This window comes from Drosophila melanogaster, chromosome 3L (assembly GCF_000001215.4).
Source record: "Drosophila melanogaster chromosome 3L".
NCBI classification, from domain to species: domain Eukaryota; kingdom Metazoa; phylum Arthropoda; class Insecta; order Diptera; family Drosophilidae; genus Drosophila; species Drosophila melanogaster.
In genome coordinates, this window is record NT_037436.4 from 10,664,672 (window position 1) to 10,690,895 (window position 26,224).

Sequence of the window (26,224 nt, forward strand, 5' to 3'; positions counted from 1 at the left end):
CCAAGCGCCAGCGAAAGTATCGAGCCAACATCGATGCGCGTGCCATCGCTAGGAAGGAAAACAAAACAAACACTTTTTTACTTTTTCATCTCTCGGATCGTTCGGACGTGCTACGCGGTCTCGTCTGTGTGTGTGAGGTAGTGTGCGTGAGCGGAGCGGCGAAAAAGCACAATTGAAATTAAATCGAGTCGTTATCTGTGGATTCGGCGGATACAATACAATATCGTATCGTTATCTATTTACAAACAAATCGACGTGGATTAATAAAATGCCGCACACGAATGCTTAAAGCGGCCTATCTGTGTGTGTGTACGTGTGTGTCTATGTCTTTGTGTGTTTCACTCTCTCTTTGAAATAGTAAACAAATTGCGTATAAAGTTTACAGCAAAGTAAAAGACAAACAAAAATATTTATATAAAACAAAGTATATTCTGCAGTGCGTGTAAAATATTTCGAAAAGTAGCCGCAAAAAGGCAGCGGCGTCGACGTCAGCAGAGCGCGGGCTGCAAGTGTGTTGGTGAGGCGTATATACATACATACCAACGCATAAGTGCATATATAAGGTGGTACATAAGCAGTGTAATTAATTAAGTGAAATCCAAATAGTTTTGTGCATGCGAAATTGGAAAAATCGAGAGGAGTTCCGCAGCAGCAGCGCAGCGGCAGAGGCGCCACCGACTAACGGATTTTCACACGCGGGTAAGTTTTCTTGTTTTTTTCCCCCGTTTTCTTGCCCCAAAACAGTGCTAAAATTTTCATTACGCCAAAGAGGAAAAATTCAATATGTATATGTATGCTCCATCTCCAATCGCTCTCTCTCGTTCGCCCCGCTCTCTCTCTCACTGCCACTATCCAATTTAACCTCAACCGGTCTGCTGCTGCGGCGTCTCGTATGCATGTCGCCCATCTGTGCGCCTCCTTGTGTGCGTGTGGTTGTGTGTTTGAACAATCGAGGTCAATGCAATAGTGGCAATTAAGAAAAGTCATAAAACCCAAAAGTTGGTTGTTAAAACTGTCTTACAAAACAAACTATAAAATGTACAATAGCTTAATGATTGGCACTAGAATTAAATACTTATATGTATTGTTATCAAAACAATGAAAGTAATATGAATTACTACTAAACGCCAAACACTTCAATAGTTTTTTAAGGTAATATTTAACACACATTTTTAATTTGAATTTATTAATTTTCTCAATGTTTACGCTCTGATCTTACTGCTATGGTTTCGCCCTCGACTGTATGCATCTGCATAAGTGCCGTTGTGTGTGTTGGTGTTTCTGTTTGTGTGCGCTTGTCATTCGGCTCGTTAAAAATGCTCTGCCGACGTCGCAGTTGGCGTTGGCGGCTTCTTCTTTAACTCTCGCGCATTATTTCGCAAAGCTCCAAAGCCTGCTGCTTCTTCTTCTGCCCCCCCCCTCCTGTTATTGTTGTTGCTGCTGCTAGCCAGCCTGCCTTTCTTTCTTCTATATTGACAATTTTTACAGCTTTTATCTGTTGTTGTTGGGACGCCATGCTTAGGAGCTTGTCTCAGCTGCTACTTTTTTTCCTGTGTCGCTCGACTGGGTTGCCGCGGTTTTTCCTTTTTGTATTCGGAAGGGGTTGTCGCCGCTGTTCGTTTTTCTTTCCGTTCCCGTTATCTATACACACATTTCTCGCTTATGAATGAGATTTGTTGGCGGTCTTTTATGTTAACTGTGTTAATGAACTTTTTCCCATTCGTTTTGTATTTGATTCTGTTTTACATATTTATACTTGCTAATTACCCGCACGCACTTTTTGAGCTTTGCAACACTTGTTAATTTCTCGAAAATTACCCCCCGCACACATACACTCATGCAGAAATGCACTTGTTTCGCAAACTCTCTCTCCCATTCGGTTCTCTCATTTTTGGGGTTCCCCCCTCTCTCTTTCTCAACCATCCCGCAGCGCACGCATTTTTCGGCAATGTTGCATGCTCCAAAATACAAATACACAGCCATACAAAAAACCACCTTGCTGGCTGTCTCGCTCCCACACACAAACACACTCGCATACAGACGCACGCACTAAAACCCGGTTCGTCGTTAGTTTTAAACTTATTTTGGCATTCTTTATGTGCACTGCATTCTCGACGTCTCGTCGAGTCTCCCCATCCTCCTCTGCCACCGCTTTGCACTTCTCTTCGCCTTTCCTCCTCTCTCCGCTCCTTTGCTCTCTGCTTTTGGTCTCGATTTTACGACCCAGACCCGCATTTCTAGTAGTTTTTGTTGTTCTTGCTTGTTGCAATAGTTTAGTTGGTGTTGCTGTAATTGCAATTGTTGTTGTTTTGGTTTCTCTGTGGGTGGGGGAGGGGTGGCTATATCTGAACTAGTTCACAGCGGATCAGGTGAAATCCGAAAGTTAAGAGGAGTTAAAAGTTCGCTGAACCTATTTCCAAACTATTAAACCATCGGTAATTCAATTTGTAATAAGATTTATTTCAAGAAAATGAGTTTTTAGCTATGCGAATTCTTATCTTTGCCAAGTATTATCGTAAAATCAATGATTGATAAGAATTTTGAACTTCTATAAATTTCAATGAGGCAAAATCAAATAGAATGCAAATAATAAGTCTTACACATTTGTAGAACAAAATAAAATATACATATCTATAAAATGCGAATGTAATTAATTGATAATTAGTAGCTCCAACCAATTAGCCATGGAAAAAGTGAATCGAAAGAGTTAAAATATATCTGGTAGGTTGGGAACTAGAATGCCCGGTTTCTAGATTTATCGCTGTAGATTTTAGCGTTACCTTTGTTTGTTGCCGTGTCAGCTCCACACAGGTACCACTCACCCGCGCACACACACACACACACGCGTGTCGATTTACCTGAGTTTGCAGGTGAGTTTGCCAGTGTCTGTGTTTGTGTGTGTGAGTTTAGGGGAGCTTGCTCGATAGCCGAAATTCTCTTTTCGTCTTTTCGTGCGTTTTTGTTTGTGCAAGTGGAGCAACAAAAGTCGACGGCTTTGCAGTATCGCTGCGCTCTTCCTCTTCCTCGTTTCTCCTTCCCCTTTTCACTTCATTTCCCTCTCCCCACCCCCCCTGGCACTTGTTATCGATATCTGAAATTTTCATCTAATTTCGCTTAAAGAGGTCAAAAGTTCAGGAAGTACTTCTTATGCTTAAGAGCACACACAAAAAGGGAGCTAATGATAAATATAAAATATTATACCAAAACGGTATAACTTTAACATGGTTTCTTTTCAATGTACATCATTGTAAAGTTATGATAGTTAGGATAGGTTAGTTTGTGGCAAATGCTAGAATAGCATAAAGTTAACTATTTGTTTAAGTCCCACATAAATTTAAGAACTGCCCGTTTTCTAATCGATTTCTTCTGGTTGTTCCATGCTCATGGAAACTTTTGATTCAAGCCAGTCCCATTTCAAAGTTGTTACCACCCAATGCTTATAGATAGGCTTCTGTAAAAGTTGCAATTTTTAGATGACAACTGCAATTGGTTGGCGATTGGGCATGTTTCGGGTGTAATATCTGTTTTTTGGGCTCAATCTGCCGAATGCATTGCAAGTGGAGCTGTGTTTCTGGCTATTCCATTCCTGCATTCCGGGGAAGCAAACATATTGCAGTTGTTTTCTATTTCGTTTGCTGCACAAGTAACACAGCCCACCGCCACACCCCCCTGTCGCCACTCATGCAATGCTCTATGTACAGCTTGCAACAACAAGGCATCGCAAGCCGAAATGCAGTTTAAAGCGCAACTAAAACTAAACAGAGCTTTCCACTCCAAGTGGGTGTCTCTAAAAGTGGGCGGTGGGTGGTGGGCGGTAGGTGATGGGGAGTATTTTCGGTGCTATATACATACATACGTACACATCTGAACTGTATGTGTGTTTGGTTTGGTTTGGTTTTCCATGTATGGAGAGTGTTGAGTGTGGAGTATAGTGGATTTTATATCAAAAGTACAGTCGCTTATTGCTGCTGTTGTTGTATTTCATAGTTCGTAGGTATATACATACATATACGCACATACAGAGGTACATAAATTGCATGTTCATGCCTCAATAGTTGCATGCAGCGTCCGCAGCATTGTTGTTTTTGTTTGGATGGGCAGAGGGTGGGCAAGGGCTCGAGGGTGATTGCTGCCAGGGCGGCGAAGGGGTTGGGGTTTCTGCAGTACCTAAGCCAAAGCCGATGCACCAAACTAAACTCTCTGTTGACAAGTAAAACAAAAGCCCAGCTGCAACAGCAACAGCAACAACAAACACCGAGAACAATGAATCAAAGTTCGCAAGCGATTCAAGAGCGATTGTGATGGCGATTACGATAACAGCTAAAGCCAGGGAAGATTCGGTCACCTATCGATGCCAAGAACATCATACTCTTTGTCTTTCTAAGTAAACTCAAAGATATTGCTACTAAAATGTACAAATGTGCTATGTACAAAGAATTTATGCCTTTGCCAATAACTTAAACAATAAATCATGGAATTCTTGTAAATACTTTAGCAATAAGTCTAAGAATTTTAATAAAAATCCCCCAGCGGAGTGAAAAGGTCAGATGGTGGGCGAGTCAAAGGAATTCGTTTATTTGGATTTTCCATACTTTCAACCTTAGCCCAACCTTTGGCAAAACCGAATTTTCCACACCTCCCACTTATTTTCGGGGAGTTGTTTTCCTGTCTCTTCGGTTGTGTTTTTTACTTCACTTATACATATATTCTTTATGGTATCCCCTTTCTGCTTTCTTGTTGGGGCTGAGTGGGTGGTTTTAACTTTGGCGCTGCTGCTGCTGAAAAAATCGATTATTCGCGACCAAGAAGGCCGAGCGCAACTTAAATTTAAAGCACGCTGTGTTATTAACTAGTGGTATTTCTCTTTTTTTTTTAACAACTTTATTTAAGATCTAATTGGTGGAAAACCGAAAAGTCATTGAAAACGCTGCACCAACTTTGTTCACCAAAGTATTATTGATTTAATATGCAGGAAGTTTGTCATAAAAATGTCACGTAAATAGTGCACGCTGAAGTAAAAAAAGAGAAAATTAAAAGTAAAATTAACTTATTGATTTTGTAATGAGTTCTGTTTTTCTGGCGTTTCAAGGGGGTTTCCCTGTTTTTTTTCAGCCGCCGGGTGGGGGATTTTCGTAAGCTTCCGCTTATATATAAAACTTTTTCGGCAGTCCCAGCAGGAACAACAACAAGAACAACAACAACAATAAGAAGAAGAATACAACAACTATGGCAATATGAGATGGCTGCTGCTGCAGTGGATGGGTAGAGGGGGGGAGGGAGAGAGAGGGTGTTGAGTGGGTGGGTGGCTTGGATTGTTGGTTTTTTCGAGGGGGTGGTCGCAAAAGGGAGGGGCTGTGCGGAGCCCTTTCCCCTCGACGTTTGTTTGTGTATCGGGTGGCGTTAGTTGAAATGCAGACGTTTTGCATTGTTGTTGTGGGTGGTCCTGTGCGGGGTTGGCTGTGGGTGGTGCTTGGGTGGTGGTCGGGTTGTCTGTGGCGGCGGCTCTGTGGCTGTAAAATGCCCCGAAACGGTACAGCTGTGCATGCACATGTATATAAACACAAACACACACACACATAAGGCAGAGAGCGAGCAAGAGCGAGAGGAGCATGCAAAAACAGATACATATACAAAACAGGATAAGGGGGGCGTGGTGGGGCTGGTCTAGGGGGCCATTGGGAATGGCACGACAGAAGGGGTCCTCCTGCTCCTGCTCCTGCTGCTGTTGCTGCTGGTCTGGTCGCCTGACTTCCTTCCTCGCATAGTTCAAGTATGCATATAATATCCGGGCTCGTCGCTACCCGAAAACGAAGGCAACAACAAGAACAACAGCCAGCAGCATCATCCGATGAACCACCACCACCCCCTGTATTGCCACCCAACGAAGGCCTACGCACAGCTGAGGTCGAGATTATAGCAAATGTCATCGCTCAAATGACAGAAATCTTTAAGGATTGGGAAATAACTTGAAAATTATAAATTTTTGCTTATTTAATATACATAGGTACTTATGTTATGTACATAATATTGTATCTTGTTCTCATTTGATTTATAATATGTACAATTCATACGAAATTTCCCTTTCCAAAATCGCGTTTCTTAACAGAATTCTATTGAATTTCTTAGAGTTTTGCTTGCTTTAAGAAACTAGCATATACTTAAAGCTGATAAGAGCTAATAATATATATATGGAAAATAGTAAATGAAGCGAAAGCAAACTTTGCCGATTTAAATGGAAGATAACCTGACTTTCCTAATTTATGGGCCGGGTTTTCCGTGTTATTATTTTGATACCAGCTGTACAGTGGCGTAGTTGGGTGAAGCACAAAAATAAGGGGGGGGGGGTGGTGGTCGGATGGCTATGTGCGGTTGCATGGTGGTGAATGGGTAGTCCAATGTTCGCTGTGCTTGAGTGGATTTCCTACCGTTTTTGGGTGGCCAGCGTGGAGTCGAGTGGCACAAATGTGTCGCCGCGAATGTGTGAAGCCGCCATCATCTCCATTCCCTACCCCTCATCCCTCTTGCCCCAACACCCCCCTCCCACCCCACACCCTATCCTGTAGCTCCTGGCGATATCCTGGGAATAGTTGCGTAATCTATGCGATATGCCTACACCATTGTATATCAGTGAACTTGCCTGCTGCTGCAGGTCGAAGCGAATATGGTTTATTCGTTTCTCGTTGATTCGGGTGATTCGGGGTCACAGCACCCTCAAAATATGCAAATTTCCACAAATTGTAATGCCGAAAATCCGAATATGTTGATGCTGCTATGCTCTGCTCTATGTTTCGTTTTGTGTGTGAACATGAAACCTTGGACGGGAAATTAGTTTTAGCCACATATGAGAGTGAGTGACCCAGGCCAGGAAACTAACTACTCGCTGCATATGAGCGACCATTAATATTACGCAATTTTAATGAAAATACCAACGACGACGGCAATGGCAATTAGCGCAAATATCATTGGCAGATGGGGAAATTGTTTTGGCCTGGGCTTTGGGCACCTCAAAATTCAATATTCGGCAATTATTTATGAAACTGGCTTAGTAGTCAGACCCAGGCCACCGAAAATCCAACTATAAATTGAAAGCGCAACTGTACCACCCACCTGCAAATGCAGACTGGTGAGGAATCCTAAGCCGAGGGGTTGGGCGCTGGATGGTTTTGGGTGGCTTGGGTGGTTTGGGTGGCTTGGGTTGCTTCGTTGGGCATTTGTGGGCGGTTGGGGGTGGCGAATTTTCGGGTGGAGTGGGCCGGTCGCCACTTCGATTTTGCGCGTTTGGCAATTATGTGGACATGTGTCTTGATGTGCCGTCTATGTGTATCAATATATATGTATATATTTATATATATACAACTTCACTTCTGTAGCTCCAACCACTAGCATCTGCACTTTCATATCAGTACGATTTGGATTACATACATGGGGGAATTCTTCTTTAAATTGGTAAGCTTAACCCCACGCTTATGAAGTAGTTTTGACATAGTTCAGTTGGTCAGCAAGTGGTTCTTTAATTGTTTAGCACGTTGCGTAAACTATTATGTAATACTTCTTTTACTAGGCATTTACATTCTTAAGAATGTGCATATTTACTTTATTGAGATGTGTCTTTTTTCGAAGCTTTAAATTACAAAAGTTTTTAAGTTATGATGACAGATTTGATTGAATTTTACTGCAAAGTTGTTTAGACACGTCGCAGTTATGGGAGTTCGACTGTATGTCTCGTGAAAAGATTTATATGTGTGCTGAGGTAGCGACATTCCCGCCCCACCGAACCACCTCCAACCCGGATTTTCGTTCATAGTTTTGTGCCACCAGAAACACGCCCAAAACCAAAACCCAAAACCAAAGGCAATAACACCAACAACTGAAACCAGAGCAGCGACCATTGTTGGGCGGCGGGGGTTGAGGGGGGTTGAACCATCACCAACCCCACCCACTTCGCCTATCTGCCACCCCCTCCAAATGCCCCACACCCCCTCGCTGAAGAGTTGCCTGCATAAAATATTTCTAGATACACATTTTTGTGTTAGGGCAAAAGGCAAAAGAAGAAGCAGGCAAAATAAAAAAAAAAAAAGTTACCCAACATACAGACAGGTCAAAAAGGGGGGGAGGGGGTGGAGGGTTTTTTAGGGGGTGGCACGTGGGTGGCGCCATCGGGCTGTGTTGCTATGTGGGCGTAACCTCAGGGGAAGTGGGGACTTCGTAACCGGCGAATAAGGGAGCCCAGACGTAAAGGCTTTCCACGCTCTTTCCCTTCCTCGTTTTTTAAAGCCCATTTTAAAGGTTCGCGAAAAGTTTCTAGAACAGCAGCCGCCCACTTGGGGTTTTTCCCCACCCCCTTTTGCGGCGCATTTTTCCCTCCAACTTGGCGGGGGAACCGCATTAAGTGAAGTAACTTGTCGAATCTGTTTTTCTTCTTGTTTCCTAATGGCACTTTTTTACTCGAGGGTTGCATTATTATCATGAAAACTTAAGAACAACTTGGAAGCCTTTTCCAATGTTTTTTTTTAAGGAGAGTTTCTTGTAACTAGTAGCCTATCAGGTAATACCCATTTAATTAGTTAATATAATATAATTTAAAAATGTGCGAGTTTGTCTAAGATCTCTATAATATTCCATGCTTTTTATCCAAATTTTCCCATGTTATTTCATAATTCATGAACCTTATTTAAAACGAAATATCATATGGGAATGTATTTAGAATCAGTTCATCCCTGCGAAAGTATTTAATATTTTTCACTAATCCGTTTTAATAGGCTATAATAGATGATTTAAATTGGTTCTTAGCATTAATGGAAATGCATTCATAAAAGAACTATGTACATATCCACCAAAAAGTAGAAATGAATAAATTTGTTGCTGTAAGGATTGCTTTGGTGAAATTCCCACGAGGATTAGTTATTATAATCACTTGCTGTTTGTATTTGTTAATATGTGCGTGGTGATTTAACATTTTTTTTTATATGTGAAGCGTTGAAGAACAACAAATAACCGGTATCATTTAGTCGTGCAGCTTAACTAACAAATATGTGTTATTCTTGCTGCTTTTTGCGCTGTTTTCGGTGGTTGAAATACGTGGAAAGTGCGTGGCATTTGCAGGTTAAGGCAACGGGTGGGTGTTTGAACTCGAAAAAGGGGCGGGGCAGTAGAAAATACCACCCACTGTCTGCGTGTGACAACCCAGCTTGTTTGTTGAGAATCGTTGGGATTTTCATAATTTTGCAACCATTATGTAAACAACAAAGCAGTTTCTTTCCATCGACGGTTCTTGCAACATGGAAATGAACATTATAACTACTGGGTGATGCTAAAGTTTTTTCCGGTGCTGCTGGCACATTTGATTGTCGATTCCCACCTCAGTTTTCAAATTGGTTCTCTTTCTTGTGGTTTTTTGTTTGAGACCATTTGTTGTTGCTTGGGCTATTTGGTGGCTCTTTAATTGCCTGATTAGCTGTCCCGATGCTTGCACACACAGCTGTACATAGCGGTGTCCACTGTACATGGTATATGGTGTATATATATATATATACACGAAAGTAGAACCCAAACGGCGGAATCTATGTGTGTTTGTTTGGGTGTGTGTGTGTGTGTGTTGCGTGTGCACACAGGCAAACATTCCATGCCCGTGTATATAAGGCTGCTCGCTCTCTCCCTCGCTTCCTCTCTCACTCACTCTCTCTCGCTTTTTGTATCGGTCTGTCGCCTTCTCTACCCGATTCCACCTATACGTCAACCTCCCGTCCGCTCTTCTTCTTCCGCCGATTCGACATCTTGGGGCTGCTGCGCTTCGGTAAATTATAATTTATGCACATCCCGATGTGGTTAACATTTTTTAATGGCCGATTTTGAAGCACATTTGAAGAGTTTTGAAAGGCATCAAACTACTCAGCTGCTAAATATTCATCATAATTCAAAAGTTGTGATTGTTGTTGTTGCTTTGGCATAGCTTAGATACTTATCCCGAATATCTCTTATATCTTATGGGAAAGTATCTATTCACTTGTCTCTGGATTACATGTTTCAATGGCCTATATTCCACGCATTTGATGTTTTTTTTTTTTGTATTTGTCTGTTTTTAAAAAACCATAAATCTTTGTTGGGAAATATATCAGATACTCCAATTACAATGAATTTCTTTCATTCAAAAAATATTCTTCATTCATATTGAAATCAATAGCATAGTCATATAGTTTATTATTTAGATATGAAAATAATTCGTTGGCTTGTGCTTTTTGTTAAGAGATGGTTAAGAGATGTTAGGATATCTGTTATTAAATACATCCTGTTGGCGGTAAAATATATTTTCATTGTCCTCGACCTGCAGTTTTTTCGCTGCTATTTAAATGGGCAGCTGTCAGCTGCTGCGCCCCTCTCTATCCCTCTCTGTCTCTCCCTTTCGCACAATGTCCGCCCTCTCTTTTTCGCACATTATGCATTGCCTCTCAATTTCATTTAGTTTTGTGTGTTTGGTTTTTGTGTTTTTCTGCTATCGCCCTCTCGTTCGGACATTTGCTTTTGGCCGCTTGAGGCAATTGACCGTTTAAATGACTTTTCTGTCGATTGTTGTTTTTTTGAAAATGCTTCTTATTTATCTTTGAAAGCTAAAACAGAGTTGCCATCTTCGATTATGAATAATTTGTAATTTATGGCCTTATTTACGATTGTCATGGTCGTAAAGTTAAAGTTGTATGGAAAATGAAGTACAGTTGCGAAATTTCCGAAGTAATAGTATTATTTACCATATTTGATTGCTAGCGATTTATGCACTGCTATAATAACCGCTGTAACCGTTAAACAAATACAATGGTAATGAAACATGGTAGTAATTATCAATTAGCACCACAGTTCTAATAGTACTGAAAATTGTTAGTGATTAATTTCAATACACGTACTTGCGGTGTACGCTATGTATTGTTTACTTTACGATAGATAAAGCGCTGCTGTAAACAGTTTGCAAAAGCCTACGTTGATTTCCTCACTTTGTGCTGATTTTTCATGGTCAGCTCTTGCTGACTAATTATTTAAAAGGTATCGGCGATAATTATTGTTGGCCAACACAAACAAGAAGAAGAAAAACCGCCAGGCCAATTTGGTTGTTTGCTGACGATCATTTCACTCAAGAAAAAAATTATAAAACAAAAAAACGAGAAAAAAACAAAAGGCAGGCGGCTAAAAAAAGTGGCAAAGCTACTTTTTGTTGTTATTTCTTTTGGCTTACCTTTTTTTACCTGTTTATATTCAAAGAGCGCCATCTCCCTCGCACGCACAACCCAGCCACTAGTACATATGTTTGTGTGTATGCTGGCCATCTATATGGTGTACATATGTATATACATACCAACCCATATATATATATATATATAAAGAGAGCGAGAGAGAGCGCAAAACACGCGCGCGAGCTCGTTACACGTCATTAAGTGCAAAAATAAGAACAAGCGCATAAAAAAAAAAGAATTGTGCCGCACATAGAAGGCAGCACAACTAATACTAGTTTTAGTGGCAGCCACTAGTGCTTGGACTAGTGGCTGTAGTTGCAGCATCACTTAGCTCGTTACCGTTATTTGGTTGCATACAGCGATTTCTCTTTTTATGCGGAGTTCACCGACCTTGAATACTATTTTATTCGCCAAGATCAGATAAAGATACACGCGATACCACAAGATGGTGCTGTAGATACTTTATAGATACTTTCAACTCGAATTAAATGTTGATTAAGTTGGATGATCAAGAGTTTTTTTTTATAGAATGCCCAACATTTCACAAACATACGAATATGTAGGTTATTTTTAGATACTATTTGAATGTACTGATAACAAGTCCCTAAATAAATTTGAATGAACATGTGCATATATAAAATCCAACTTATATAAGCACATACAATACATATATGTATTGTTTTTGAGAAATACCTCAAATCTGTCATAAACCTTATGTTTAGTTTCACTTTAGTAGTAGCTGCGTAAAAACGAATCTGCCCAGATTAAGATGAAAATTGTGAATCAGCCCTCCTAACAACAGTCAAATTGAAAGTATTACGTACTCTTCAGACCTTAAGCACACGCATACTTATGTACTTGGTCCGTTTGTGTGCATGTATATGTGTTGTACATACAAATTTGTAAGTGTCGCCCTGCTTATCAGCTAGAGAGCTAGAAAAAATGTTTTCTCTTTTTCCATTTTTTTTTCGCTGACATTTATTTTTATACGCCATGCATATTCACAGACAAATGTACAAGTACTTGGACTAGACTGCATATATTGTATATATTCAATCGCACATGGTCAAGCGAACCTTTCAGATCCAAAAGGGTTCGATTTGTCAAATACCCAATCTTGAGATTGGTGGGGATACTTATCGTTATAGCGACCCTATGCAGGAAGTGACGTGGATCAGATGTAATTATGTATGCCGCTTGGCTTGAGTAAATAATCTCAACAGTGGTCGGTCGATAAATGGAAAGGGGGTTGGTTGCTTAGATGGGTCTTTATAAAATATATGAATCATATGTACGTATAATCTTAAAACATGTATGGAATGTTTCGCTGTTTAATATTAAGATTCATTATTAAAATGTAATTTTCTCATTTTGTGTTACTAAACCTTCTTTATCGCATGTTCTTAGTGCCTTCCCGCTATATCAACTTCGTGGTAAATGAAGTAGATACGTAGATATTTTAGAATATACTTAATGTGTATTATTCGTATGATATAAAGTTACGATACTTTTAGCAGATGTTATGTGAGCAGGTAGAAAGTATCTCATAAATTCCTGAAAATTTGTATCTCGAAGGTTGCTCGCCCCACTGTTTCCGCATATATGTATGTACATACCTTTATGAGAACGTACTCTATACACACCTTATGCGGATTGATAGGCGGCTTGTATATATACCTAGTATATGTATATGTACATACTATATACCCCTAGACTACACAATTAAAGACTTTGGGACCTGTCCCACTGAGCATGCAGCTTGCAGGCGAAAAACGCGTGCTAAGATACAATTACACGCTAATACGTCTGTGTACATAGGCGAATAAAATATAAAAAAAACTACATTTGCATACTTTATTAGGTCCCCCTTTTTTTTATACATATAATCGTATTGTATATTGGTATGTTTTCATTTGTGGTGGTTAGTTCAAGGCTAAAGTTTAGTGTTATTGCAATGCCATGACTTTGATAAGCTTATTTATAGACTGATATATTCGCTTAATTTACTAATGGCAAACGAAACTGAAATCTCTCCGTAAAATTGAATGAAATTCACGAATATTTTCCGCTTTTTTTTCGCACTTATCATCGTAGTATGTCATAAAAAAAGGTTAACTTTGCGCACGTGTGTGCATGTGTGTGTGTGAGTGTGTCTGTCCGCGCGAGAGAAAAGTATCGGCTAACTGGTTTTTGTTATTTCTTTTTGGGCGCTGCTTTTACGCGTTACTTTTCGGGGTTATTCTTAACGCTTCTTAACGTTTCTCTCTCATTTCCATTTTCATTCCCATCGTGCAGCATGCCATCTTTGTTTTGCCAACCCGAAAAACCAAATAACCAAAAACCGAAATAAGGTAAAAAAGCACAAAGCCTAAAAATAGAGCCAAAAACAAAAAACATGAGAAAAGCATAGCAACGCGTTGGTAATTTGCTTGATTAAGTGGAATTTTTCCAAAGCATTCGAAGTGCAGGCGTCAATTGCTTGGCGAGCAAAATAACAAAAAAAAGAAGGCAACAAAAAAAAAAGCGCCAGCAAAATAAAACCAGGAAGCCAGCAAGAATTAAGCACGCTGAAATTTTAAATGTGCCAAATGCAAATGCGTAATGATGTACACGCTGCACAGGGTGAATTGTGAATTCTGAATTGTAATAAATAGATCGGTTGCCTTTTTGCCTTGCCGTTTCTCAGCCAAACAGTCAACGGCCACCGAATGCCATAAAATACATGCTGCACACCCGTGGACAAACAATTAGGATAGGCTTTTACAATTTATAGAGGACGACAAAAATGATAAAACCGTTAAATGTTTTAAGTGCTTAAAGTAAATGTGTATAATTGCTTAGATTATTTTTTACCCATTCTATTGTTGAAACTAATTGATAATACTTTGAAAAATCCAAATTTAAGATGAGTAAATGGTTTAGCGATAGAAGATTAACTTTAAGAAAAATAAATACCTTACCTTAATGACTAATTTAATTAGTCCATTGCTTATTCCCAATCTATTGACCCCAGGTGTAGTAGCACTCACTCACACACACACGTACACAAAGAATGGCAGAGGGGTGGAGGGGCGCATGGTTGGATAGACAAAAGCAGAGACGGTGACGTTGGCAGCGACGTCGGCAGAGTCGGTCGGTCGTTTGGTTTCATATACAAGTTGAACCCATTGCCTATGTGAAATTCGGGAGTGTGAGTGGAAAACATACACATTCATGGATCGGACTGCTTATGTACAACAAAAGCAACAACAACAGTAAACACAGCAAAGACGCAGCGTGAACAAGAAGAAGAGTGGAGAGGTGGGCAATTGCATATTTCGCCATATATGTATATGCAATCAAATATTTATATGTATATAACATCGTATATATGAATGTATATAACCCCTACCTGCGCAATTGGGCAAAATTGCAAATTGACTTGATATGTAAATTGTTAAAGTTTGGTTAGTTTATAAAACTGAAATATTGAATGTGGTAACCAGCCTTTTTTTTTTTGTAAATTGATTAAGGTTTAGTCTGCTCTTATCTGAAATGGTTATCAAGTTAAAGGCTTACCGTTTTTGAGAAAAATAAAAAACATTCAGAGAGGTAAATATTAGGTTTATTTGGTTATTGCAGGGTTACCATCAATAAAGTTACTTAAACAGCTGCTGCTCAGATTGACAATTGTCATTGTAGTTTTGATACACTTTCTCCATCTGTTTCCCGCGTGCAAAGCTTATCTCTGGTGAACAACAAAATACATGTTGTATGTTGAATTATAAATAAAGTAGAAACAGCTTTTCTTACAGACGGAGGCGAACAAAGCATTAAATGATGCTTTGGCATCGACTACCTTGCTTCTTCTTCGTCGCTCAATTTTTTCTTCTCATTTCACAACAACAACAGAAACAAAACCAGTTTGAAAGTCATTAATTTTTAGCTTGTCTTTGCATTGTTGCTATTGCTCCTTATGTATTGTATTTACTGTTTATTTAGTTGGCAACACTGGTCAAGAGCACGAAGAAAAACAGCTGTTAAACACCCCCCACAAAAGTTTTTTTTTTAACTTGCCAATTACTCAGCAGACATTTTCATTTTGTGTATACTTAACTGATAAGCTAGGAAAATAAAACCAAATCAGAATGTAAAGAATCTGTTTCAGTTTATTTTGTTCTGTCTAGTTTGTCATACAGTGCATACAATTAATTTGTACCCTATGTTCAGTTAACCCATTTAGAACTTTTGGTTTTTATGTACATAGTCGTTTGTTTCGCTGTTTTCAGTGCTTGCGAATTGCTCAATTCTGCTTATCGGTTGTTATAAATAAACGCAACGAGAAAAACGACGAGGTACAGTGGGCTTTTTTTTAGGGAGCTATCATAGAGCACTTAAGTTAATTACATCAAATGGGAAATATTTAGCAAAGCCCCTTTTTAATAGCTTCATTGAAAGAATATAAGCCAGATATTTCGATTAGATTAGTTTAGTATGACACATTTTCCAAACTACTTTGGTTGTATAGATTTTTAGGCATTATTTTGTGAGAGATAAGCAATATGATTTCGGAGCAATGGGAAATAGACAGTTAAGTTCATTAGTTATCTTGGAATATTCTAGATTACAGTTATATAGCTAGCATTATATGTCTATTATAGCTAATATATATATGAAACTTTGATTAACTTTTCTTGATATTATTGACCCATTCTCATCCGCAAGTATCGTACATGTAATTCTTTTTGGATTATTTTTATGAGTAACTTGATTTGTTAGTTAGGGATTGCGAATGAAAATGAAGGCATTGCTTTCTAGAATCAGTGAATATTTCGCATTTTGGTGCAACAGCAAGTGCATGGAACTCTCTTTAAATGCAATTCGATAGTTCTCCATAGTTTTCGATGACATCACTTGACTGCAGTTGTCGAATGGCCTACGTATGGTTTTGGGTTTGGGATTGTGTTTTGAGCACCCGATGCACCACCACCCTCCCAATTCCGATTCCAAATCCCAGCATGGATGAGTAAATATGTACGAAGGTCGGTCGCCAGTGCCGCCGCCCCCCGCCCCCTTCACTTCACCCCCATCCCACTCCACACGAGCCCACTCCACCCCAAACCATGTACAACAAGTCGTGCTCTTTCGCCTGCTCTCTCGCTTTTTCTCTCAGCAGCCAAGCAGAGACCTACCCCTCCTCCTCCCTACTCCTAGCGGTCCACTCAACTAAACCTCGTACACCCGTGCACTCCAACCCCCCACCACTCCCCGCCTATGTACAATGGCATAAGATATAAGATATGCGCATTTCTTATAATGTCGAACCGAAACGTGGCGAAATAAATGTTTGTTTGCTAAGCTGCGTCTTGCTTGCCTTTTGATAATTTAAAACGTTTTTATTCTGTCCCAAATGACTTTTAGGTGTATTAAAGCCTATAGGCGGTTTTTTAATAAACATTCAGACTTTCTTGGGCTTTCATTAAGATTGTGCAAGAGTTATTGACAAAGACCTTGGGCACTATTGATAATATTGCAGAGCAACAACTTTTTACTACTATTCCATGACTGCATGAAAATAAATATACAAATCTAAGTGGGCTGCCAGAAGAAAAGGTGGGTAGATTAAGGTTTTAAAGTGCTTATAAATCTTTTCTTCTCAAATGAGTTTAGATATGTGTAAATATGTATATACTATGTATGTATGTACGTATGAAATCAGCTAACGGTGTGCGCGATGAGTCTTGAAAGTTATAATTCTAATAGAATCATAGATTAAAGATATTTATGATTCTTTAATGTAATCAAAGTATGACTGGTTTGTAATGCGCAATATAAAGAAAGTATTTAGTTAAGTCTTTATCTGCAAGGCTGATAACAAACTAATATGCAAATCGATGGGTGGGGAGATTGGGTGGGTGTAACCGTGGTGATTGTGGGTGGTATGGATGGTGGGGAGGGGGTGGTGTTGGTGCTTTTGGGTGGCCAGACCCCAAAATCCGCCGCCCGCTCTCCTCTTACTCTCATTTCTCGTGTGTGCGACGTGCGCTCTCTTCTTCCATCTTACTCTGGCTCTCTCCCGCTTCCTCCTCTCGCTCTCGCCGCTAGCGCTCTCTCTGTCGCTCTCACCGCAGCCACACTCAAACACATTTCGCTTGCTTTGCTGTTGCTCTTCGCTTTTGTTTGTGTTGTTGTTGCTGTTGCTGTTGCCGTTGTTGTTGCTTTTGTTGGTGCTGCTGCTGGCCGCGCTATGTACACAACTGTACTTTTGATTTAACCTTATTTCTTTTGCTTGTTTGCGTCGTCGTCGCTTGTCATTCGCCTCTAAGTTCGTTTCCCCCATCCGCTTTTTATCTCCTTTGGTCACTTTGATATAACCCCCCAATATCGCCTTTGGCCACTTTGATATGGATATCTTGGGTGTAATCCCCGTGAAATCCCATCGAATTTGCATTGGAAAATCGGTATATTACCACTTCTGCGCTGACAACGACCCTTAAACTTGAACTTGAGCATTGAGTACACCTGTTCCCAACAGACCGCCCAAGATCATCCAATATTCGCATATCCCACAACCCATTGTGAACCCAAACAGAGCAACTCACAAACGCTAATTAAGCACATTTAGCGCGCTATTAAGCACAATAATAGTCACACAAATGCCAAACGTCGCAACAAATCGATAAAGTCGCTTTTTTCGCCCTCGAATTCTGACAGGGGTTAAAGGGTAAGGGGTGCAGTAAGCATATCCATGTCCAAGGGGGGTGGAGTGGCACTCATCACGCTTAATGGTCGCCAGCATTAAAAAGCATCTATAAAAATTTAAAAATGTTTGCATTAATTTAATAAGGAAAGCTGACGATCATCAAAGCACACAAGCTCACACACTGTGACAAGCAAACATACACAATCTCGGGCTGTGGAATTAACTCGCACACACAGGCCAACAAATTCAAGGCACAGTGGGACTTGGCTAACAGCAATTGCAGTGAAATAAATAAAATATTTGTTTTGAATGAATATTTTAAAAAGGTTGCTTAATAATAAAAATAGTTAAAAAATAGTTTTTAAATACATACTTTCAGCAATATTATTAAATATAATTATTAGGACTATAATAAATTCGCACAAGAAAACTATCTGCATGAATTAGGCACTTAAAATTGCCAGTTAATTATGATAAATAAATCCGAAGATGGAAGAATAAGGAATTACTGTTTTGTTCGCTGTACCTGTTGACCACTGTAGCCCCTCCGCTCGACGTTATCGTCGCCCACTATCGCACAGCACGCTTTGCCACCTATTATCTGGTACACCCCGCGAATGCGACCCACTGTGCACTGATAGCGGGCAGCGCAATCTGATGACGACACAAGTGTCGAAAGTAACGAGACTCTGCCGACAGCCGCCGGTTCCACCGTTGATGGCTTGTTGAGCAGGGGGCAAGAGAAAAAGCGGAGGAATGAAAAAAGTAATGAAAAACGAACGAGTAAGCGTGCGTGTTTGTTTGTGTGCTAGCTTTCAAAGCGAGTTAATTTATAGCACATTGGGGACAACAATGCCAAGTTGTTTAATATTTTGTTATTCACTTTTTTCTTTGCCCCAGCTCGGTGTAATTATGTATGCCATTTGATTCGCTCTTCTTCGGCTGAAATCTGCAAAAGTGTAGATCCTCATCTTGAAGCTCAGCTTTGCCAGGGTTGCCACCTGCTCCAATGAATTATGTATTTATTTTACGATGCTACGTTTATGTATATTTCATTTTAATTGTGACGCTTATTGCTCCTTTATCGCTGATGGAGTCTTGTTAAAATGATTTTATTGACATTTTGATATTGTTTGTGTGCGCTTTTCGAAATCGGCAGCGGCGGCAGGTGAATGTTTGTCGTATTTGCTGGGCTTTGTTGTTTGTGCTTTGATGCAGCTCAAGTTGCTTGAAAGGTTTATTCACCTCTCGCTCTCACGTGTCGGTTAGCTGTTGTTGTTTTTGTTGTGGTTCGGCTGCGATTGTGTGCGCCCGTTTTTGCTGGTTTGGATCTCAGCTAGTTATTCTGCTACTATGTACAGTGGAGCTTCGCTAAAACAGGATTGCGTTTTTGGAAAAGCGAATTTGTTGCAAAAACCCGTTAACCACCAAATGGCCTTGAATTTCTGTTGTCTTTCGAACCGCCTTCTATGCAAATTTTGTAACCATTATCACTTGAAAGAGTAAACACTCAAGTGTGTGAACTTGAAGAGAAGTTGGATTGATTTTGTTGTTTTTGAAATTAAAAGATTTCACAAATTAAAAAAAAAAAAGATTTTAAAAACTGAAGTAACTTTGAGTGTATGAGCTAATTGAAATCAAGCTAGATTTGTTTTAGTGCCTTAACGTTCAGGTTCCACTTAGCGATCGGCGACTGCTACACGTTTCTCCGCCCACCGACTAGCTCAGTTTTCATGTAAATTTTCTTGCAGCCACAAAACCAGCGGCTTTGTATGCGAAAATTTTTTAAATCGAAAACGTGACTTGTTTGTGGAAGATAAAATGTTCGAATCGAAAGAAATTTTTCGCTTTACTGCTCTCACACTCACACACAAGCGCCCCAAATCCACTTACACTTGAGATATCTGCGATCAAATCCGATTCGATTTGTGATTTAGTGCAGCTTTCTCCCCTCTTTTCATTTTTCATTATCTTTGGCTCGAGAATGGATGGTTGTATCGGTTTCCCCAACAAGGTCGTCGCGTTAATAAATTGAAATCAGGATATCTTTATTATTTACCAGCACGGAAAAGGGAGAAAAGGTGATACAGATACACATTTAGGGGTTAGACAGTCGTACTTCCGCTTTGAAAGTGTCGTTATGGCGAAAGGAAAACAAAACGGGAATAAAAACACTGAAAAAGAAACCCGAATTCAACCCTTGGCAAAACACGAAGACCGGCCACAAAATTCCCTTTTCCGGGCCACGCCCCCTTAACCCCTATTTAAACACAGCTCCCTTCTGCTTGTTACTAGAAAGGGGGAACATTTTTTTTTTTTTGCATACCCTTCCCTTTTTTCATTTTTTAAACACACAAAACCAAATTAAATTTTTCAAGAAAAAATGTTTACACATCTGAACCTAACTAATAAGTTTTTATTTCCTGGCTCCTTGCAGTTGATCAACATACAGAATCACGACGACGCGACGAGCGAAAATGGCCAAAATGGAGGTCGACGATGTGGTCGACTTGAGTTTGGGGTCCGGTCGTGACCCGGCGTTGACCATAACGCCGGCTCCGCCGCCGGCGGCGCTCAGTAATCGGGATCTGCGTGCGCTGACAGCCAACAATGCTGGCCTGACCATCACTCCGTCAGCATCGCCGGCGACCAATAATGGCACCACCTCCAATAGCAGTAACACAAACTCCAACAGCAGCAGCACCACCACCACCACCAACAACAACAACAACAGTAGCAGTAACACCAATAGCTCCAGCGCAAACAACAATAACAACAACAACAGCATTAACGCCAGTGATGGTGTCACAGGTGCGACAAGTGGATCCATAGGCGGCGGTCAGGATGAGAACAAGGTTCAGCGGAGAGTACTGCGACCACGAACCGAACCCAAATCCTATGCCGAGGCCCCAGACATTGTGTTACTACCCGCTCGCACAAATGGCCGTCAGCAGAATGGAAACATCGATTCGGAGACGGATGACGAGGAGATGCCCCCGTATGTGCCCATCAAGGAGCTGAGCCATGCAGAGCTCAAGGAGCGCGAGAAGAGTCTGAGGAAGCTGCGGCAGGATCTGCGCAATGAGGAGACCAAACTGATGCTGCTCAAGAAACTCAAGCAGTCGCAGCAGGTGATGAAGGAGAATCTGGTGGTGACGCCGACCAGCGTATCGCCCAACAATCCGCTATCGGCGATACCCGCCGCTCTCACCTCGAAGGGATCGCTGAGTGTGACGCCCACGTCGGCGGTACCCCTGCCCGCCCACAGCAAGGGCAGCAGGAGCAGTTTGAGCGGCAGCGGCGGACCGGCAGTGAGCATAAGGTGCGTATATAATTTGCAGCAAGTTCCTCATTTTATAACTAATAACATGATATCCAATCCAATCCGCAGCGCCACCAACAGTCGAACGGGCAGCTCGAGTTCAGCGGCGGCGGCTGCTTCGGCAATTGCAGCGGCCGCCATGAGCGGCCAACATCGCAGCGGTAGCAACTCCATACTGCCGCCGCCACGATCATCGCTGCCCGCTGGTGCCACCTTGGCCGCCGGCACTACCATCACGCCCGCCACCTCCTCATCGCACCGCTCGAGCAATTTGCCGCCGCGCACCAACCTGCCGAATCTCACCATCACGCCATCGGTGACCATCACGCCCACATCGGCACCGCCCTCCAGTCTGAAACCACGCAATGTGAGTTATTGTAATGTAATCGTTGCCGTAAGCGCCGAGTTTTTCTCTCACCTTTTGCCCAAAAGCACCAAAGACACTGTAAACTCACTATACACCAAAGCAAACAAACATTTTATACAACCAAACATGTATTCCAAACACTTGAAGAACACAAAAACTCACGCTTACCAATACAATACACATTTAAAACTAACATACTAACAATACTAAACAAATTAAAGCAGCACTAACTATTTGTATTTCGATATATAGTTTACTTAAAAAGGGTACTAGTCAAATTCATATTCGATTATTGCATTGGTGTGACATTCGATTTTAAATTATTACAGAAAGATTAGTATATAAACATGTCTTATTTATCAAATATACGTACATATATTCAGAAGATAATAAAATTGTAGCTAGTCATTTCATAACATCAGAAATTTTATAAAATTTGACAACTTTGTAAAGAATTCCTTTCCTTTTTGTATATTAAAATGTAACTTCTAATTGAAAAAAAATATTCGATAAATCCAGCTGCCTAACACTATGCAACACAAACAATTTTACAACACTTCAAACATTGCTACCCAACACTACTCACCTGTCAAAATACGCCGAAGTCGGCCTCTGTATGAGGATTTATCAAAAACCGAGGTGACTTCGTGCAAGTGGCACTTAATATTCTTTCATTTCTCGCGTTGAACTAATCACCCGACTACTAAAAACTCAACTTTGCTCTGTATTCGTATTTGCTATCCTGTTAAAAAATAAAAACCACACCCAACCAAATCGTTGAAACATGCAGCCTAATATTTCGGATAATTCGAAGGTACCTGGGACCATAAGCAATTCTGTTTCCATCACGCCGGCGCTACCACTGTCCCAATCGCATCAGAATCAGCACAACGATCAGAAGGTTAGTCCTTCTGACAACAACAACAAAAAATTAAATTCCATTCACGGATAGATTAATAAACTTATTTCTTGGCAGAATGATCGCTCCACGCCAAGAGAAGATGCCCAGACACCAGCTCAAAGACAGGCGGCGGCTAAAATGGCGCTACGCAAGCAGCTGGAAAAGACGCTGCTTCAGGTGAGTGGAAAAGGGGCTTAGGAAAATTGAGATATTTTGGTTTTATACTGGAGTATTTGTTACAGATTCCGCCACCAAAGCCACCACCGCCAGAGATGCACTTCATTCCCAATCCCAGCAACACGGATTTTGTGTATCTTCTTGGTTTGGAAACCGTTGTGGATTATCTGACCGTCAACAAGAAGGCCAATGCTGTGGCAGCACCATTCCGTTGTGCCCAGTGCAAGATTGATTTTACACCCGTGTGGAAGTGGGAGAAACAGAGTAAGTGTGCAAATATTTAAATAATTGTGATAAGCAATCTAACAAACCCATTTACTTTCAGCCAACAAAGATCCCAAAGTGATTTGCGAGCAGTGCGTCACCTCGAATGTGAAGAAGGCACTCAAGGCGGAGCACACCAACCGACTGAAACAGGCATTCGTTAAGGCGCTGCAGCAGGAGCAGGAGATCGAACAGCGTTTGGCCAGCCAGAGCAGTCCATCGCCGGTGGACAACCATGGATCGAGTGGCGGCGGCAATTCGCTGTCTGTCTCCGCGGTGTCTAGCAATTCCTCATCGTCGCATATGCAGCGGGAACGGGAACAGCTGCAGGCGTCGCATGCATCGGCGGCTGCTGCACTTGTCAATCTGCCGCCGTCGGTGACAGTGATACCCACCAAATGCCAGACGCCGACGCCAGCGACACCGCGTCCAACGCCACCGCCACCACAAAGTCAAGCCACACCACCGCCGTCATCTGGAGGATCGCGATCCTCGCGAGCGGCGGCCACCGCCGCTGCAGCAGCTATTGCCGCTCAGCAGGCGGGTATCCTTAGTCCTGGGCCGTCGCCAGCGCATCACCATGAGCCGACTACATCCTCGAGATCCTCCCGCAACGATCGACTCGATCATCACCATCAGTCGCAGCAGCAACAGCAGCGCGATCAGCGGGAAAGAGATCAGCAGCAGCGGGATCAGCAGTCGCAACAGCAGGCCCAAAACTACGACAAATACTCGGCGGCCACCCTGGCGGCGGCTGCTCATCTGAGTGCTCTTGGCGGCATGGGCGGATTGAATATCAATAGCTTGGCCAGTCTAGGCAACCTTGGCAATTTGGGCAACCTCAGCCAGCTGGGCAATCTGGCTGCGCTGGGAGGATTGGGTAATTTTGGCGGAGCATCGACGGGTTCGGCTAATCCGGCGGCAGGACTGAGCGGTTCCTCGCCAGCTGCTACGGCGGCAGCCATGCAGGCGTTCCAGCAGCAGCTCTTTAGAGGTGGGTTTTGGTCCTGCCTTTGGGCAACATTCAACTTATCTGTATAAACTGTATAAACTTATAAATAAATCTGTATTTCAGCTTTGGGACAAGGACTTGGTGGCAATCCGCAGCATATGATGCAGTTCGCACCGCTTTTGTACTCTTACCAAATGGCCATGGCGCAGGCGGCACAAGTGGCAGGTGAGATGACAATGGCCTTAACTGGGAAATTCATAACTGGCTACCAGGAATGCGACTCAGTCAGTCGGTGGATCTCCAATAATTTTCAAGTAATTATGGCGGATTCCATACTAATGAAATGTTCTCTCCACTCTTTTTTCGCTAGCCTTCAACAATAACAACAAGAAGAGCAGCTCGTCCTCCGGATCGGCGAAGAATTCCAGCAGCTCGAACAGCATGGCGGAAGTTCAGCGGGCGGCGGAGCTGCAGCGCCAATATCTACTGGAGATGATACCGCCCCAGCAGCAAAGTGGGGCCAGTGGCAGTCGGCAGAACAACTGGAAGGCCTAAAAGGCATCCACCTAACGTAGATAACAATTGACAGACAGAAACGTAAAACAAACAGAACAGAGCAGCAGTAACAACTATTATTATGATGGTTTTCTTGATTAGGTAATTTTATAATTTTAACAAAACGCAAGCAACAACAAAAAAAAAACAAACAATTTATAAGAAACCAACATCAAATATACACGTAACTATTAATTATGCTACTTGTAAACAATAATTATACATAATTATACAAAACGGATGAAAGCAAAACAGAGCCGATCTAAACATAATTGTTAGTAGTTTCCCTTTTTGTTACACCACTGCATTACATATTTTAATTAATTTGCCAGCCAGAATATAGCAGCCGATAAATGAATGCAAACTTTTAAGCTCCTAGTAATTGAATATTAAATATGAATAATATTGAATCCTAGCCAGTAAGAAGATTGCCCCGTTTTTCTAGGGGCGCACACCACACACACACAAACACACACAAACCATTCAACCAACAAATCCCCACCCCGCCCTAAAAACCTTTTTTGTAATTGTTAACCTTTTTTGGGAGTCCCAATTGGGATTGCTGAACTGCATGGCTCCCTTTTTTGGTCTTATTCAACAATTTTGTCGTACAATTCGTTTAGTTCTTAGCATCGTGAATAAATCTATAAATATAAATATTATATTTTTTAATCAATTTTAAGCATATGCATAGTATTAGTTGTAAACAAATTTTTAGGGTACAATAAATTACAGAAAACAATTAAACCAATTCTTGCATTGCCGGAGAGCCAGCCACAAACTTAACACATAATTCACATTTCATTACTCATTTCCGATATCAAATCCTCCACATGCCTTATCCATGTTACAGCTCCGATACGAAGTTAGTACTGTTATTTAGTTGAGACCGCGAGGGATCCAGCAACCTTATATACCATATACCATAAATCATAATACCATATGATACCATGATCGTCGCCTAGGACTGTTTCTTTCATTTTGTTCCACTTTAAATGCAAAAATAACAGAGAAACATCGAAAACTTAAAGCTAAAAAGATATGATAATTTGTACATATATTTGACAGATGAGGTATTCATCTTCGGTAAACCGAAATCTATATACTCTTCCCATTAGAACCGAACAGAACAGAGCAGAACTTCAGGTTTTCGATCCTCCATTGAAGATATGAATATAATATTGACTGAATATTAGCATATACACAGATTAGTAGGAATCTAGCAGAAGCAGAGGCTTGCATAAATCCCTAAACATACGAGGTAAAATAATATATATATATATACATATATATATTTTTGATTTATCGGACGGCAGTAAAGTAGGTTTACATTCAGGCGAATCATTCGGAACACAAACCAAATTCACTTTGGGCATGCGAAATCAAAATGTGATCAAAAAAATATGAAATTACAAAAACGTAAGAAAACGAGAATAATGAGAAAACAATTAAACGGAAACAAGCAGATGAGAAATTCACAATTATTGTAAGCTAAATACAAATAAAAATAAAAAAATAACTACAAATGCATTGTAATTCAGTCGGCATCAGTTTCAGTGTGTATGTGTGTTTGAAATTCTATGCTAAATGTAAAACAGTATAAGAATATAACAGTTTTTAAACCAAAATCGACTGGTGTTTGATTGTTTATTTGGGAGGCTTGAATCGCCAAATTAATAAATTGATTTTTAAGTCAGTTCCAGCAATTTTAAACTTATTTGTTATGTAAATGCAAATAATACATTATTAACATTTCGGCCAATTAATATTTTGTATAGATTATAC

At 40.9% G+C, this 26,224-nt stretch overlaps 1 protein-coding gene across 5 annotated transcripts, besides 1 other annotated feature; it reads left to right on the forward strand.

Annotated features, from left to right (window-relative positions):
• The first annotated feature begins 67 nt into the window (after positions 1-67).
• On the forward strand, positions 68-26,063 carry simj (simjang). 5 transcript variants are annotated; one of them, NM_168421.2, is made up of 10 exons: positions 68-137; positions 379-699; positions 20,339-21,223; positions 21,293-21,590; positions 22,405-22,491; positions 22,567-22,668; positions 22,734-22,932; positions 22,994-23,926; positions 24,008-24,109; positions 24,255-24,632. In NM_168421.2, exons 3-10 carry the CDS (start codon positions 20,379-20,381, stop codon positions 24,437-24,439), a joined length of 2,751 nt encoding a protein of 916 aa, NP_729625.1. In that variant the 5' UTR covers positions 68-137; positions 379-699; positions 20,339-20,378; the 3' UTR covers positions 24,440-24,632. The 5 variants fall into 5 exon arrangements, with proteins under 5 accessions (NP_729625.1, NP_001261685.1, NP_001261684.1 ...); NM_001274756.1 differs by having other exon boundaries at positions 68-699; positions 24,008-24,172; positions 24,255-26,063; NM_001274755.1 differs by having other exon boundaries at positions 68-699; positions 22,381-22,491.
• Positions 3,847-3,881: a mobile genetic element.
• Positions 26,064-26,224: the final 161 nt, after the last annotated feature.